General features: G+C 38.5%; 1 protein-coding gene across 2 annotated transcripts in view; it reads left to right on the top strand.

Annotated features, from left to right (window-relative positions):
- st8sia5 (ST8 alpha-N-acetyl-neuraminide alpha-2,8-sialyltransferase 5) overlaps positions 1-17,901 on the top strand; it is a 46,775-nt gene that overhangs the window by 538 nt on the left and 28,336 nt on the right. The window contains exon 2 of one of the 2 annotated variants that reach the window (XM_041255411.1): positions 10,472-10,579. The exons of the other annotated variant lie outside the window; for it this stretch is intronic. Within the exon in view, the coding sequence (XP_041111345.1) occupies positions 10,472-10,579 (108 nt within the window). The remainder of the gene's footprint in view (positions 1-10,471; positions 10,580-17,901) is intronic. 2 annotated transcript variants of the gene reach the window in all.

The raw sequence follows: 17,901 nt of genomic DNA on the forward strand, positions 1-17,901 counted from the left end.
ATCTTCTGACAAAAGTTAGTTTCTGGTTAGTTACTAACAGTTGCAAAGTACTTGCCAAAATGATTTAAGATCATTAACAAGAACAGCATTATTGTTTTGGAATATTTACAAAGAATAATTTACCATGTGCACAGTATTGCTGTATATTTTACAGTTTCATACTCGTAAGCATGTGTTTAATTAAATTAATTGCACAATGTATAAATAATGTTCAGTATCATAGACTGGTATTGTATATACGTATTTACTGCGATTTTTTTTTTTTTTTAAAGTTACTTAAAATCATTATAAATTTAAATACATCGTTGATGTGTATAAAACCCTCACGCTGAAAAACGAATTTTCAATTTACAAATTACCATATCAATTTGCATTGAGTATCATGGATGTACATAAATAATGTACATTGGTATATTTAAGGTTTATGTGTAGTACATGCGTGGCGCACAAGTTATTCATTATACTGCATTACTGTTTTAATATAACTGGGTAACATATAAACCAGATTTGTGCATGTAACGGGGTTACAGGCTTGACGGTCATGCTGACCTTTCTGTTTCAATTTTAAATTAATTTCTGGCCACCCCTGACAGGATGTATTCATTAGGCATGACTGCATAACAGCTAGTGGCATTAATATCGCATATATAAGGTATGTGTGGGTAATCACGTTTAACATCAGCAGTACTGGCAAGCATTTTCCTAGACTGAGGCCAGAACATCTGTGTATAGATACTGAGCTACTAGGGAGGACAGTTGTTTCTGCATATATTTTGTATTTATGTTACTGATGTTTATTCATTGTACAGCATGACACTTTTTCATTTGCATGATTTAAGTCTTTGTACCGTAGCAGGGATTTATAATATCACAGACCGCATTGAGAACCACAGGGATATTTGCACTTGCACTGGTGGTTCAGTTACCTTGACTCAAATATCCTGGCTTGTTGCCCTTAAGAAGGTCAGTACAACCGAACTATCAGTTTAATGTGCCATCAAGGCCCTGTGGTGTTCAATGTGTTGAAGATTTTGTTGTTGTTGTTTTTTTATTAATGATTTCACCTTATGTGGAAATTTGTATTGGACAGTGCCGTTCAGAAATTGCTTGCTAAATTGCTTGTTTTATTTGTTTGAGCAGGGTGATTTATTAGGGTGGTCAAGATGATCAAATTATCCCATGCATCCCATGCATCTCACCTGAACAATCACTAACATCAGATATCCTGATCAGTAGCTGTTTCAGTCAGGGACTAATTTTGACACTGCAGGAGCTACATGATCTCCGTACAGTTCTGTGGTTGTGGTCCCCTTGTGTCCTAATATGATTGTACATGTTTTAAACAGCATAGCAGCATACAAATATTAAACAGCTTTGCTGAAGATGCCTTGAAACATATGTGTCCTAGTTTTTCTACGATTGTTTGATTTTTTTTTTTTGTCTTTTCAAATAATTAAAGACTGAAGTAAATGCTTTTAAAATATACTCCTTTTTTAGTTTGTTTCATGGTGTCGCCCACTCTGCACCTCATACAGACAGGAGAAGGCGATCTTCATACCTGAAAGGGTGGTGTGTGAGAGGCTAGGGACCAGTAGTTCCACTGTTGCATTTTGCAGCATGGGCACATTTTGTCTGAAAGGTCAAACGGCCAGCAAGCTTTTGGGATTTGGAAGAATATTTACATATTTTCACATTGACAGTGTTTGAAACAAGCCTTTATTCAGAGCCCACATATTCAGAGGCCAGAACAGCATCATTAGATGCTACTATATCTGGTTGAAGAAAAGCCTCTGCAACTTCTGCCTTGGACATATTTATTCTCTATTTCCCTTATCATACCTTTTATCCATTCAGTGTTGGATCCCACTGCATACAAATTTTTCACATTGGCTGGGTGAAGCTGTTTTTCTTGCGATCTGCAGCTGGTAGATGATGGAACCTCATTGTGAACTGACCCCATGGATTTTCTCTTTAGTTATTATTCCATATTCAACCCTAAATTCTGGTGACCTATTTGTATTCTGTCTAGTTGTTGATAGATGAATTAGTGCAGAGATGTTAGACAAAGGAAAGGAGATGTGATACATTTTATTGGACTAACTAAATAATAATTAATCACAAGCTTTCGAGACCTCAAGGGCTCTTCTTCAGGTGAAAGTAGGAAAGATTGAGTTTTAAGGGAATGGGTAACAGGGGTGTGACACATAACAGATATACTGTAGAATGAGGGAAACAGCTATGTCTCAGTTTCCATGACATAGTGTAATCAATATAATGGATCGTGTGATGGTGCTGAGGTCATTTAAAATCTGTGTCAGATGTATATGTGCATACAGCAATTTATACATATTAAAAATAACTGTTCATGTTATTTAAAAATACAAAAAAAAACTTTTTTTTTTTTTAATAACTTTAGCAAGAAATGACAAATATTTTTTTTTTAAAAACAGCCTGGCCTCTACTCTAAAGAAGGTTCAAGGCAGTGACAGATTATATAATGATTTAAAACACTATTAACTCAAAACACTTTTTACCTTTACATTGTATTCGTCTGAGAAAATGTATTTTGCTTCAAAGTTAGCTTCAAAATGTGACTTATATTACTTCATTAGAAACAGCATGATTTTATAAGAAAAAGTGTTAACAAACCAAATAATATTAACAGCACAATTTAACACCCTGAAGATGTGCCTGCCAGTATATTCAACATATAATCTACAGAAGAATTATAAAGGTCTCGACTAAAGGTCTGCCTCAAGGGTATCAAAGGGGTTACACTGGGGAAGCTTGTATCCTCTTGGCCATTAATCATGGGACAAGGTGCCTGGCTTTGGTCCACGTGGCAATTTATTGAAAGCAAAGAATAATTTATCCACCTGGGCAGGTGACCATCTTACCACCTGAATACTCCTTGAGGACTCTAATCTCATGAACCTCGGATTGAGCCCATAGCCGCAGAAAGCACCTGTGCTGTTTCAGAAATTACCTAAAAGGCCTCATTGCTTTTGAAACATGCATTTGAAAGGCTCTAAGAGAAAAAGCACTTTAACCTGTTTCCCACATGCATTATTCATGAGTCTGTTTAATTGTAGTACCTCAGTAAATCTGATCTCCTCAAGGGAAGTGTTAGCTGCAACTGTGATTTCAATGACCTTGACGTACTTGACTAAAAGTGGTTTAAATATACACTGAGTGTACAAAACATCAGAACAGTCTCAATTCGTCGGGACATGGACTCTACAAGGTGTCGAAATTGTTCCACAGGGATGCTGGTCCATATTGACTCCAATACTTCCCACAGTTGTGTCAAGTTGGCTGGTAGGGGATCTCTACTCCAAATAGCTCGTTCCATCTCATCCCACAGATGCTCAGTTGGATTGAGATCTGGTGACTGGGCAGGCCACTGCAGTAAGCTGAATTCACTGTCATGTTCGTGGAACCATTCCCGGACAATCGTAGCCTTGTGGCTTGAGGCATTATCCTGCTGAAAAAATCCATTAGCAGATGGGTACACTGCTGCCATGAAGGGATGCACTTGTGGCATTCAAACGTTGATATCCTGTGGCATTCAAACGTTGCTCCACTTTTATCAAGGGGCCCAATGTGTGCCATGAAAACACACCCCACACCATCACACCACCACCACCAGCCTGCAATGTTGACACGTGGCATGATGGATGCATGTACTCATGTGGTTTTCTCCATACCATAGTCCTCTGATCAGTGTGAAACAGCAGGAACTGAGATTCATCAGACCAGGCAATGTTTTTCCAATCTTCCAGTGCCCAGTGTTTTTGTTCCTTAACCCACTGCAACCGCAGTTTCTTGTGTTTTGCTGAAAGAAGTGGAACTCTGTTAGGTCGTCGGCTGCCATACCCCATTCGTGTCAAGGTACGATGAGTTGTGCATTCTTTTATGGGTCTTTCGGCACCAATGTTGTACTGGATTGTCAGTTGACTAATTGTAGCCCGTCTGTTGCTCTGCACAATGCGTGTCAGCCTCCTTTGGCCTCTTTCATCAATGAGCCGTTTTCGACCACTGGCCTGCCGTTGGCTGGATGTCCTTTTGGTGGTGGACCATCCTTGATACACACGAGAAACTGTTGAGCGTGAAAAACCCAGCAGTGTTGCAGTTCTTGACACAATCAAACCGGCGCGCCTGGCACCTACTACCATACCCCGTTCAAAGCCATTTAAATCTTTTGTCTTGCCCATTTACCCTCTGAATGGCACACATACACAATCCATGTCTCTATTGTGTCAAGGCTTAAAAATCCTTCTTTAGCCTGTCTCCCCTTCAGCAATTCCTGTAGGCTCCCTCTGTTGGGTAGTACATTTCAAAGCAAAGACTCAACCTTGAGAACGAAGGCCCTTTCAAAAGGCAGCCGTGACAAAGTATTGAAAGGCACAGATCGGGTTGAGTATAAAAAATATCAAAGGCCTTGAATATCCCTTGGAGCACGGTCAAGACGATTATTAAGAAGTGGAAGGTGTATGGCACCACCAAGACCTTGCCTGGATGATCGAGCAAGAAGGAGACTGATCAGAGAGGCTACCAAGAAGCCAATGGCAACATTGCAAGAGCTACAGGCTTTTATGGCTAAGACTGGTCAAAGTGTGCAGGTGACAACCCAAAGAACACCATCCATACTGTGAAACATGGTGGTGGCAGCATCGTGTTATGGGGATTTTTCTCATCAGCAGGGAGTCTGGCACTTGTCAGGATAGAAGGGAAAATGAATGGAGCAAAGTCCAGAGGTCCTTGAGGAAAACCTGCTGCCCTTTGCAAGAACGCTGAGACTGGGATGGAAGTTCACCTTTCAGCATGACATCGACCCAAAGCACACAACCAAAGCTACACTGGAGTGGTTAAGAAACAAAAAGGTAAATGTCCTTGAGTGGCCCGGTCAGAGCCCCGACTTAAATCCAATTAAAAATTTGTGGCATGACTTGAAGATTGCAGTCCATCAACACTCCCCAAGGAACTTGACAGAGCTTGAACAGTTTTGTAAAGAAGAATGGTCAAATATTGCCAACTCTATGTGTAAAGTTGGTAGAGACCTATCCCAACAGACGCACAGCTGTAATTACTGCCAAAGTTGCTTTTCTCACTTTGATAGAAGCTGTGATCTGTACTACAGCGCCGATGAAGTGTTAGAAAGTTGTACATCGGCAGAATGTAGTATGCATACCAAACCTGACTCGTGTAATAGCAGAAAGTGGTACGATGTCAGATTGCAAGTTGTGCAATGTCATATTTTGGTACATGTGCAGTCAATTGCGATCTGAAGGGTGGTTTCCTATTGTTCAAAGGAGGTGCATTTACCATTAATAATACATAGTTTTTTTGCAAACTTAAACTGGCAAGAGGCAATTAATTTCTCTAATAAGAAAAAAACAATTCATGAGAAGTCCACTGCAAAGTTGCACAAGTAAAAAAAAAAAAATGTACAAGACCCAATGTAATGTATTGCATATGATAAATATTCACATACTGTTTTCTTAATGATGGAAAAAATACTTTAAAAATGACGTCAAAATATGATAAATAAAATTTTAAAAATGTAACCAAATGAAAACAGCATAACGTACCAGATTTGAATGGGCGTTTCCCTGCTTTCTTAGTGGAAGTTGTTTAGGCATGAGCGAGCAAGCGCAGTGTGCTGAGTGCCACTTTTTAATGCATACCTGAAAATAACACTACACCAGTAAGATATTAAAGTTACTTTCACCTCTGACTATAACATCTATTTAAATTCACGTAAAATCTGCCAATCTGATTTAGACATTGCTGGAACTGTACTGTGTTCTTAAACAGTAAATGTCCTATTACACCGTGTAACAACTTTTTTTTTTTTTTTTTTTTTCCTGGGTAGTAAGTGTTATATCCTAATTGCTTATGCCTCAAAAGTATAGAAAATGTCTATTATTCCTCACAAAAAACAACATATGAATCCAAATTAACATGTATTTATACTAAAGTAATACAAAAATGACTACAAAAGATTTAGAAGTGAGTAGTTTTTCGAGCTTTACGATTAAAATCTTTTGTAGTCATTTTTGTATTACTTTAGTATAAATACATGTTAATTTGGATTCATATGTTGTTTTTTTCTGACTTTATGTGAACGAAAAGACACACATTTGCCCTTTTTCCCATTGGAAATAGTGATATTTTGAAATATCACTGTCCTGGTCACATTAGCAAAGTTTGTGGGGAATAATAGCCATTTTCTATAATGAGGCGTAAGCAATTAGGAAATAACACTTAATACCCAGGAACAAAAATGGTGTTACATAGTGTTATTTGTTTTGCAAAACAGAAACGTTATGTTTCACTTTCATTGAATTAGCACTTTTGTTAAGTCTGTAATACAATAATGCATTTACAAGATTGTGTTTCAGTTCATTTGTTTTCAGATCATGTATTTTTTATCTTTTACCAAAAACATTATGTTTATGTTTTTCACAGTGGCAGCTCATGGCCAATTTTTTTTGAAAAAAATAATAATATAAAATATTATAGAAATAATATTAAAATACATATTTACTGTAAGGTATATTTAATAACTGATTATCTCAAACAGGCAGTAGTGGTCGGTAAACTAACAAAAAAATAAATAAAAATTCCCAAACACAGCAAGATAATACTGAGCTTAAAGCACTGCTGGAGGGCAGCAGCCTGCAGAGAAAAAGGGCACAAAATAAAGCAGATTAAAATGGTGAAAAGAACAAAGTTGAACAAATAAGACAAATAACATTAAAGTTAGACAAAGATAATTAGACTTAAGAATTTTATTTTAATATTTAAACAGCTGAAACGTTTTCTGTCTTTCCACAAATTTAACCCACGATGCAAGTTATAGCTTTTGTTGTCTTGGCACATGCACTCTGATCGCCTGATCGCCGTGTTTGCCAACCAGCTGCTTTCCATCCAGGCATTTTTACCCAATTCTAGCCAGCCCTAGCTGATGGCTGGCTGCTACTGCGCATGTGCATGGAGGTTTTGGGCACTTGCATTTCTGAGGGAGCACAGCCCAGCTTCAGACCATTAAACAGATGGGATGAACGGCATTGCTGATGTGCCAGTGTCACGTGAGAGTAGGGAATGAAACACACATCACCCAGAAAAGGAAAGCGCAATTCATTAATAAGAGACTAGGGGTTCAGCGAGCAAATGAACGCCGCTTAACCTGTCGCCCCTGGTATTTCCCCTTTGTGTAGGTTCATAATGGAGCAAAAACATTAAGTTCACACAAGACAGATTTCTAAGCTGACACTGCACAGTGTATTAATGTGTTTTTCACGCATCCATAATAAATCATGTTCATTTTGGTAAATTAAGTGTTATTCTTTTATTCTGTCATTCTTTTTTTTGCTATCAATCATCCTGTCCTATAAGCCTGACGGTAAGCAATTTTCGACTGAATTTGCCAGGTGAATTCATTGTCGTTGCTTGCAAACAGTGATGGCGCGCACTGGGAACGACTGGAGATTAGAAGCAAAGCGTAGAATATTTAATCACAGAGACTTTCTGATATGAATTAAGAAGCTCTAAAAGTAGGATTATAATTTATATGATTATTATTTTTCATTTGTTTTTTTTTCAGTAAACTCAAAATTAAATGCAGTTTTAGAAATGTATTTCTACAATGCTTAAAAAAAAAACTTAGAACACAGTTTTAAATTGTAAATAGCAATAAGTACTTGCTTGTTTACCATGCTGACCTCATTTATTCCTTATAGAACTTAATGCAAAAGAGGAAAAAAAAAACTTGGTCTGCAATATCATCATACAGTTGTGGGGGGTGCGGGGGTGGGGGGTGGGGGATGGGGTTAACCCCCTACCCCAATTGTCGAATTTGAGTGGGACACAGTGTGTGTATACTGCAACCTACCTGACTTCCAATTTCTTACCATGACCGGCTGCAAAGACAACAGGGCTAATCAATGATGGGATAATGTTTTGTTGGGTGGGTTTGCATTGTGCACAGGTTTCCTATTAACTGTAATATTATTTGTGTAATAGAAAATGAAAATATTAACTCGTTGTTAATATCTCCGAGTTACAGAGCCCTAATATTCGAGTCCGAGTCCAAGAAGGTCGAGTCCAAGTTGCGTCCCAGTCTTTTGCGGCCGTGACTGGAGTACGAGTCACAAAAAATGTGACTGGAGTCCTACAAGTCTGACTGTACATACATATCCAAACACCCACTACTAATACTGTTCAGGAGATGACATATACAGTTATGTCCATGTCCAATAAATGAACAGTTTTGGAAGAAGGCAAAATGATCACTCCATCTTTTGTCCTTGGCTGTCAATGGGGGAGGGGGGCACTCGAGCTCAGCCAGATTTCCCTAGAGTATGTGTTTTCATTGGGGCGATTAAAGTGACTAGTGCATAAAAGAAAATAAATGTGACAACAAAACTCATCAATAAATAAATAATATGTTAAATAATAAACAAAACTCAACAAATCAACAATCAGATAATAAAGCATAAAGCCTCTCACTGAAACACGTAGTGTAGGGTTATAATGTAGTACAAGTTATCCCTCCCTCCAGAGCTTAGTGATCCGCCCGTATGTAGCTAAAACCAGCCCCTCCCCGCAGGTAGCAAGCATGCAATATAGGACAGGATACACGATTTTGCAGAACGGTTGTTAAGGACGCTGCAGGTAGAGTTATAATGAAGTTCAACGTTACCAATAGAACATAAAGCGATTCGGCAAGCTTTCAGCTTAGCAGCAATAGAGTTCATCAAATCAGAGTCGGCGTTCCACAAATCCAACTCTAGCGGAGATTCACTTTCTAGACTTCCTTGCTCTACTATTCTGTAGTTTCGTAAAGTTCAGACATTAGTTCTTTCATTCTATGCATAGCACATATATAGCACCCATCCTGCCACTCCCCTCACCCGTTATTGATCCCTTTAGCAATTATTAGCAGCAGTCACTGTCAATCAAATGAAAGGGTGGAATTGGCAGCATCCATTAACAAAATCATTATACTGGCAGCAGATGAATGTGATCATTTGAGACGCCAATTGACACTCCCATTAACAAAGTCACTACATGTTTTTTATTTGTTTATTTATTTATTTGTTTTATGTTTACCAGGCCTGCATTTACTAGTATATTTTTACATGTATGTGCATATCTGTATATGTATATGTATCCGCGCCCACTGTAGTGCACATTCGCCTTTTACATAGAAGTAAAAAAATAAATAAAAAAAAGATTTAAGGGATTTGTTGTTTTTTTGTTTACCTATGCAATGCTTACTTAAAAGCTAGGTTGGTAGGTTATTGAACAGTATAAGGGTTACAAGCCCACAGCTATAAATGGTAGTAGTAATATATAGCAACATAGTTAAAATGCTTGTGCTAGTGGCATATGGGATGCAATCAGATGTCTAAAATCACGCTTCTCTTCCCTAGCAGCTCCATTGTTTGGCTGCTTCGTTTTATTGTAGTTGTTGGAGAAATGTAATGGGGCTCTTTGGAGCCGCTTTAATTACTTAATCACTTTACTGCATTCACTCTATCTTATTGAACATCTCTCTACCTCTGTCTACTATGTCTGACAAATATTTAGGAGTTTTGCTTTGCAACACATGGTTAAAAACAATGTAAATTATACAGGTTACATTTATAGCAATATATTGCAAAATACTTAGAAGTATTGTGTATGGATTTAATCACATCTGTATTTACTGTATTTATTGTACTAGTGGCTACGGCTGTGTAATTTTATTTATTTATTTTTCTTCTTTAAGTTTCCCATTTTGTTCCTATTTCACATCCCAGGTGTTTGTTTTTCAAGCATTAATGTTTACAACTTTTTAGCCTTCTTCAATTTCCTGACTGCAGAAGTAAGGAGGAAGGAAGTTAAAGGATTGACGTCTTTAATATTCATTAATAATATTATTATATTATTAATAATATTATAATAATTATTATTTCATATTATTTGGAGTACGGTAAAAGTGTGAGTAACGATGAATTCTTTTTGACATGTATCAGTACTAATAATAATATTATTATTATATTATTACTTATATTCATTATACAATAATAATAATAATAATAATAATAATAATAATAATAAAATAAAATGAAAACAACACTAAAACCCACCATGGAATTTTCACACCCATTGCTATTTAAGAAAAACAGTACAATATTTTGTTGCATTATTATAAATGGACACAAATAAATAATAAATGTTTTTAAGTTTCATAGTAATTCAAGTTACAAATGCCAAAGGGATTACAGTGTATTTTTTTTTACATTTAGTTTGGGTTACACAATGTCTTTAACATTGTATCAAATAATCATATTAAGATTCAACAAAGAAAGCAAGAAAACATAGCAAAGGAAAGGCACGGAGTCACACTGTATGTGTGTGGTTCTTAAAAGGGCAGTAAAGGTAAATTAATGAAATACCAACTGACTCATTTTCTCATTAGTGGGCTACAGTTTAGCTGGCAGAGTGGAGACGAAACAGAAAATTGGACCGGGACCTTTAATTTCACGGATGATGGAGCACTGAAGCCTGCCAGTGATGGGGACAGCAGGTACATTTTCAAACTGAATGGCAATGTAGAAGAGAAAGAGGCTGAGGCAGAGAGAAGGGAAGGGAGAGTGAGGGAGATAAATCAGTGGATTTGTAAATACAATTCTTTCTGTTACACTTTAGGATCCATTAATAAGCTATACACATATTAAAGGCATTTGACAAATATTAGCAATTGATAACAGTTTATTAACATACAATATAGGTTAGTTTTATCACTTGCTAGCATGCTGCCAGTGAACCAGCTATCTTGTTTCTCCTTGTATTAAAAAACAATATTTTAAACAAATCAGTTCAGCTAGTATAAATGATTGAATGATTAACATTTTCCTGTCCTTCAGTTTCTTTCTTCTATAGAAGAGCAGACTGTTAACTAGAAGTGCTTTGTGAAACTGGCCCATGCTTTTTTAAAATGCCTTAGGTCAGTAACGTTGCACTGTGATAACCTCTTATTAATAATTGCATGTTCTATTTGTAACCCATTAATAGATGTGTGATTGTGATTTATAGCAGATGGTTAAAAATAAAGTGGTATCATCCCTTAGCTTATAGATGCCACTTGTTCCAGCCCAATAATTATGATTTCAAGAACTTTTTTTTTGTCAGATTTAAGTTTAAGATTGAAGGAGTTGATTTGCTCAATGTGTAACCCACTGGGATATACCTCCCTTGGATTGTATTACTTTACAGCACTGGGGAAACCCCTCAGATTGATGCAACCCAAGGAGATTTGCCACTTCTGTAAAATGCTGCAATATAATCCTGCTGTGGCTTTTCCCAGCAAGGTACTGGTTGATAAAATCAACCTTTAAAACAATTCTCTACTTTTGCTAAATTCAAACATTAAAACAAAACTTGTTATTGTTAAATTCAGGAACACTGACAGATATATTGACAGTGCATATCACTAAATTGACACAAGCAGCAACAAAGCTTAGAAATTTGAAATTTATAATGGATTTCTTTTGACATTGTTTTGTAACATATGCATTATTAATGTGTATATTATTTGTAAATAATACAAGTGTGTAATTAATTAAAGGGTACTTAAAATTACCTAAAATTGGACTGTACCTTAATAATCTGCTTTTGAACTTATAAAAAAATAGAACATAAATATTTGTGCCTGCCTTGACATAGAAGTCCATCCTGTACATCACCTTCACTCACTTGGTTTGTTCAATTCAAATCTTTTATTACCCAGGAGGACAACACATTGAGATCTACATCTCATTCAAAATGGGGAGCCCAGAAGACAGCAGCAGCACACAATTACACATTCAGTTACAATAGGAAAAATTCAATGAATTCCTTAGCTTTACACATTACATTGAATTGTTAATATCACATTATAAATCATTTAAAACAAAGTGTGCTTTCTGTGGTTTACCCTCTGTTTAAGGGAGAAGTTTATATTGTCTTCCACCCTAACCAGTGGACTGGTCATTGTGGCTCATGGTGTAGGCAAGTTAATTATAGAGTGCTTATGTTTAATAGCGCTGCTATGATGTGCAGGTCAAAGAAATACTTCAATAATTCTCCAATAATCCAAGTTTTCTGAGTTGGGCCTCTACAGTGGCATCCTTTCAGCTGTGGAATATCTACAAAAGAAAGAGCCCTCTGCCCTGCCTCTATTCATAACAGCTGCTAAAGCTCTCACAAACTGTCTTTGTGTGCTGATCCATACACTGTGTGCAACACCAAATACAGGTCGTAATTTGTCATCCATTAGGGAAAATGAGTACTTAGATATCTCCAGTACAGCTTTATACAAAGAAAAAAAATATCTTTCTCACAGTAACCTTTTTGTTATGTGTGCAGGGGGTATGTACATCAAAAATGATGTAATAAACCATCTGGCTTCGTGCCAAATACGGAGACATGAAAATACTGATAGACAGTACATATCATTATGACCATCCTGCATAAAAATAAACTGTTTTTCTAGTTCTAGAGTTCAGCATTGCAAAGTTTTTATGTGCATTATTGTGTTTTTATTTGTCTGCTTATACTATTTTATAAAGATGGATCAGCCATGTTTGGTGTCTTGCCATTTCTTACTGTTCAAAGTTGGTTTAGTAAGGATCTTTTGACTTGAGCTGTATATTCAAATAAAAATCAGCTTGATAGGTGCCACTAATATTGCTTATTATGGAAGGCAACAACTCTGCCTGTGTACACAGTTGCACATTTCTTATTAAACTTATTAAACATAATGTTTTCTGATATTTTTGCTATGTGAACGTGATATTGCATACACTTGTTTGTAAATGAATTATGCTTTCTACCATTATTAGTTTGGTCTTTTGCTGAGCCAGACAAAAAATAACTTGCTTGAGAGGGCACACTAAAAAACTTCTGTGCAATGTTCAAAAGATATTAAGCAGATTTCATGAGGCAGGAGCCAGGCCTGTGTAAAGGGGCTACTAGAATAAAGACTAAGTGCTTGTGACTTCAGCAACAGAATGGGGGTTTCCCTTTGAGTACTCTGAGAACCACCCTCGCTGAGGTGAGGCTGAACCGATCGACCTCCAAGGCCAGGAAGTGAGGAACAGAAATGAAGTCAAAGTAAAACATAGAAAGGCCATTCCAGGGTTGTAGGAGAGAGGACTACATCCTGATGTCTTTCTGGGCTAATATTAATGTGAGAGTTGAGATTTTTAGCTGTTGTAGAGATAGCAAGAAGATGAGAAATAAATGTCCTACCTTTAGGAATTGAAATGTCCCAGGAGTGAAAGGAGTTCCATTTAGAAATGGAATGGCTAATCTCAAAGGATTGAATGAGAGAGCAAATGCATTCCAGTTTATCGGGAGGCAGTCAGGCTTCAAGTCATACATCCAAAGTTATTCCTAGGAACTCAAGACAGTGAACTGGACCGATGGTTTTCTTGTCTGAGAGGGGGACGCCGACTGCTGAGAAGAGAAACCTGAGTTCTAAGAGTGCTGGAGGGGCTGATGGGTCTGATGGAGGTCATATAACGAGAAAGTCATCCAGTAAATCCAGCAGAAAAGGAATGCGATTAATATTGAGTAGAATCCAGCAGATGGCTTTGGAGAGGGAATCAATGATCTTAGGACTGCTACAGCATCCAAAAGTTAGTTTTATTGTGAACTAAAATTGCCTATTCCAACAGATGTCAAAAAGATGACAGAGAGAAAGGAGTAAAGGCATGACTTTGAAGGTGTTGGAAATGTCTGCTTTAGCTAAGCAGGAACCCTGTCCAGATATTTTGATGGAATGGATAGCATCAGATATGGTGATGTAATGAAGAGAAAATTGATCCGATAGAATGAGAGAATTAACGCTGCTGATAAAAAAGCTGCGAGGGGCAGAGAGGTCAATGATGAGCGCTTCTTGCTGGACATTTTCCTTGTAGCTACTTCAATAGGATTGATGTGGAATTGAGGGAAGGAGGGGTTGAAAATGGGCTCTACGTGAACCCTTTGAGATCTCGGAATTGATGAGAGAATAGACTACTTCTGGTTCCTTGTGGCAAAGTGGTTTGCAGTGCGCAGGCGTAGAGGTGCAGCGCTCAAGACAAGGAAAAAGAACAAAGTACTGGTGAAATAATGGTTTATTTATAATCCAAAGTCTGATGACAACAGTAAACAATAAAGAGAACAGGCAATACACAGCGATGTGTATTGCTCTATTTAAATCCACGGGTTCAGTCCCGAAAGAATAAGCACAAAAACGGTCCAAAGTGAGTGCTGTAGTGCTCGTGGTGAAAATACAATTAATCATGAACAAGTGCAGTGTTGTCCGGGTTTAGTGCTGGCCTGTAGCAACAGCTCCAGATCCTGTTAGCAGACTAATAAGAATAAACAAGTAGATTTTAGACATGACAAAACAAACAAAACACTCACAATAATAATACGATTCTCCTTCCAGTTCAGCATTAACCATAGAAAGGAGCAGATCACTTAGCTACGTCCCCTTATGTACCGTCAATCACACCCTCTGGGTTAACGATTGCAACCACCCTTCCAATCCGCGGCTGCCACATCGTTTCCCTTCGGGGTCCCTTTCTAGATGGTCGACTTCCACCTAACCCTGGGAATTAATTGTCTGGCCATCCAGTCCAAAGCACTCTGTTCCCTTTACACAGTGCCATCACAGGTTGGGAGGGAGATTTATCACCATGAATCATCCTGTCTCTGTCACATATCCCATTGCTCAGTGGAGCCGAAGGACCTTTCCCATTACTGCCCCTTCCTGCGAAAAATAATCCACATTTTGGTGCTCTTTCCCTGCACAGTGGATCATATTATACCTGAAGAGCTGCAATGCTAGATACCACCGAGTTATCTGGGCATTGCTGTCATTCATTGTGCTTAACCACTTGAGTGGGACGTGGTCAGTGACGAGATCAAATGAATGTCGCACCAGGTAGTATCGTAAAGAGTGAGTAGCCCATTTAATGGCCAAACACTTCTTTTTGACTACGGAGTAGTTGCGCTCCCGAGGGAGCATCTTTTTACTGAGGTACAGGATGGGGTGTTCTACTCCATTTACCATTTGGTACAAGACTGCACCCAGACCGACATCCAACGCATCGGTGTGGAGGATGAAGCTGTTAGTGAAGTCTGGTGTAATGAAAGCGGGGGCCTGGCATAGTCCCCTGACGTTCTACTGATCACTTAAATGAAGCTAGCGCACTCTTTTCGGCCAACTAAGGGATTGACCACTGTTGCAATGCCGCGTCCACCAAAGCCTGGACCTTGGTGACAATGGGACTCACCTGTCCATTCCCCATTATAAATCCCAAATATTGTGTCTCTGTTTTGGCAAAGGCACATTTTCTCAAGTTAGCTGTCAGCCAGGCCACCCTTAGAGATTGAAGGACGGCCGTGATCCTAGCCAAATGCTCTTGCTAGGTGGAGCTGTAAATAACCACATCGTCAATATACACTGCCACATATTCACGATGTGGGTGTAAAACCGGGTCCATCAGTCTCTGAAAGGCAGCAGGCGCACTGTGAAGCCCAAATGGCATGGTTGTGAAATGGAACAGCCCTTCTGATGTTGAAAATGCAGTTTTCTCTCTAGAACTGCAGTTTAATATGATCTGCCAGTATACCTTCGTCAGGTCCAGAGTGGGGATAAACCTAACCATTCCCAGTCTATCTAGAAGCTCAGCGACCCGAGGCATGGGGTACACATCGATCTTGGCAATAGCGTTTACCTTACAGAAATCAAAGCAGAAGCAGTTGGTGCTGTCCTTTTTGGCCACTATCACAATAAGACTGCACCACACGCTCGTGGAAGGCTCAGTCATTCCAAGTTCGAGCATCACCCATACCTCTTTGCTAATGCCACTTCATCGACTTCCTGGGATCCGGTAAGGTCTCTCTTACACTGTGACACCTGGGGGAGTGTTAATGGCATATCAACAAAATTAGTTCTACTGGGCACGTTAGAAAAAACATAATTGAACTCCTCAATTAACTTATGCAGCTCTCGTTGCTGATCAGGAAGTAACTGTTCCCCCATCAAAATGTGCTTTGTGGTAGAGGCTTCTAGACCGGGGCCTAAATCATCCTCTGCTTCGCCTAAGCTATAAATAAGGCCTCCCTTGCCTGCCATGGCTTTAATAAATTTACATGATAAATTTCTCTTTCATTACAGTGATCGGGCTGTCTTATTTCATAATTCACCTTTCCTATAGCTCAGATCACTTCATATGGCCCCTGCCATTTAGCACATAGTTTCGATTCGGAGGAGAAAAGCAGCAGCATTACTTTGTCTCCTGGTCGAAAGGTTTGAATTTGTGCATTTTTGTTGCTGCTGTTCCCGGTGCTGAGCCAATTTGAGATTGTCCTGTGCGAAACGATCGACCAAATCCAGGAGATCTCTCAGTAGGAGCGCATGCTGCAATAAATTTTTGGATGAGCCTTTGTGCTCCTCACACCCCTCTCTCAACAGATCAAGGATGTCATGAGGTTGTCGGCCATACAAGAGTTCGAAGGGGGAGAACCCTGTCGAACTCTGTGGCACCTCTTTCACTGCAAAAAGAAGGTATGGGAGAGGTGATGCCCAATGCTTTTGCTCTTGGTTCACAAATTGTCTCAGCATCTGCTTTAAGGTCTGATTGAAAAGTTCTACCAAACCATCCATCAGTGGATGATAATCAGATGTCCTGATGGGACTTTTTGTTGTGGATTATTTGTTGAAGGAAGACAGCCTTCTGAGTCCAATGAAAATGAAAATTGCCTCAGGTGAGTAGCCATTTTAAACCAATTGAAAATATAAAAAGTTTTGTTTAAAATTGGGTCTGCAAGTCTGTGCGGTAACTGCAAACCGAAAAGCAAGACAAGAATTAGGAAGCTGGCTACAGTTTAAATAGGGTGACTGACAAGTAATTAAAGGTTGCCTGAGTGTATTTTAGTGGGATAACATAAAGGAGGAGCCCCAACTCCAGCCTCCCGAAATGGTTTTACTAAGCTGATATTTTGACCTATAGCAAAGGTCTATAGTTGTGAAAATCTGTAACAGTAGATGTCCTGAGGTTACCCTAACAGATCAATTCACTAGTCCTGTGTTGCTAAACTACAGTATTGCTAAACTAAATATGTTGTTAATGACTGCACTCTCCACATTTGTGGAAGTTACCTAATGAGCATCCAATGCACTGGATGCAAGAGGTGGGTTTTAAATTTCTCACAGCAGAAAAATCTCTCATCAATCTCTCCAACTCGCACTGATGGAGGAAGATATCACATGAGCGTCTAATTTGGAGAACGCAAAAACGAAAACAAAAAACCCCCATAAAAACATGTAGGCGGGGTGTGAATTAATTATATAAGGGAAATGTGGGAGGTTAATTAATTTATAAATTAGAAATTAACAAAAACCTTAGAGGCCATCTTTGACCTTTCTGTACAGTCCCGTTGTGGCTTTGATTGTAGACTGCAGATGCAACTGGCGCCAGCCCCAGTTTGAATGAGATGAGACTGAATGGGGTAATGTGCAGATAGAAACATGGCATAATATGTGTCCACTGCAGTCTAATTGTATTTTGAATAAATAAAGACAAACTTTGTACTGCACTCTCAATAACCAATATCAGTGCCAGGCTGTGTTATTCACACCACTCAATGGTGTTTATTATTACCACCAAAGTATGTGTTCCATGACTAAAAAAGCTTCCAAAAATACTACTCAGATATGTGACCTATACTCGGTATCTTTTAACTAAGGAAGTCATTAATCAAAATGAACTTTAGTGGCCGTCAGTTACTGGTGTCTAGAGGTAGTAAAGCTTGTGTTAGATGCTCTTGAAATACTATATGTCTTACCAGTGCAGCAGTACAGAGTTATTT

Source organism: Polyodon spathula, chromosome 1, assembly GCF_017654505.1.
Source record: "Polyodon spathula isolate WHYD16114869_AA chromosome 1, ASM1765450v1, whole genome shotgun sequence".
NCBI lineage: Eukaryota > Metazoa > Chordata > Actinopteri > Acipenseriformes > Polyodontidae > Polyodon > Polyodon spathula.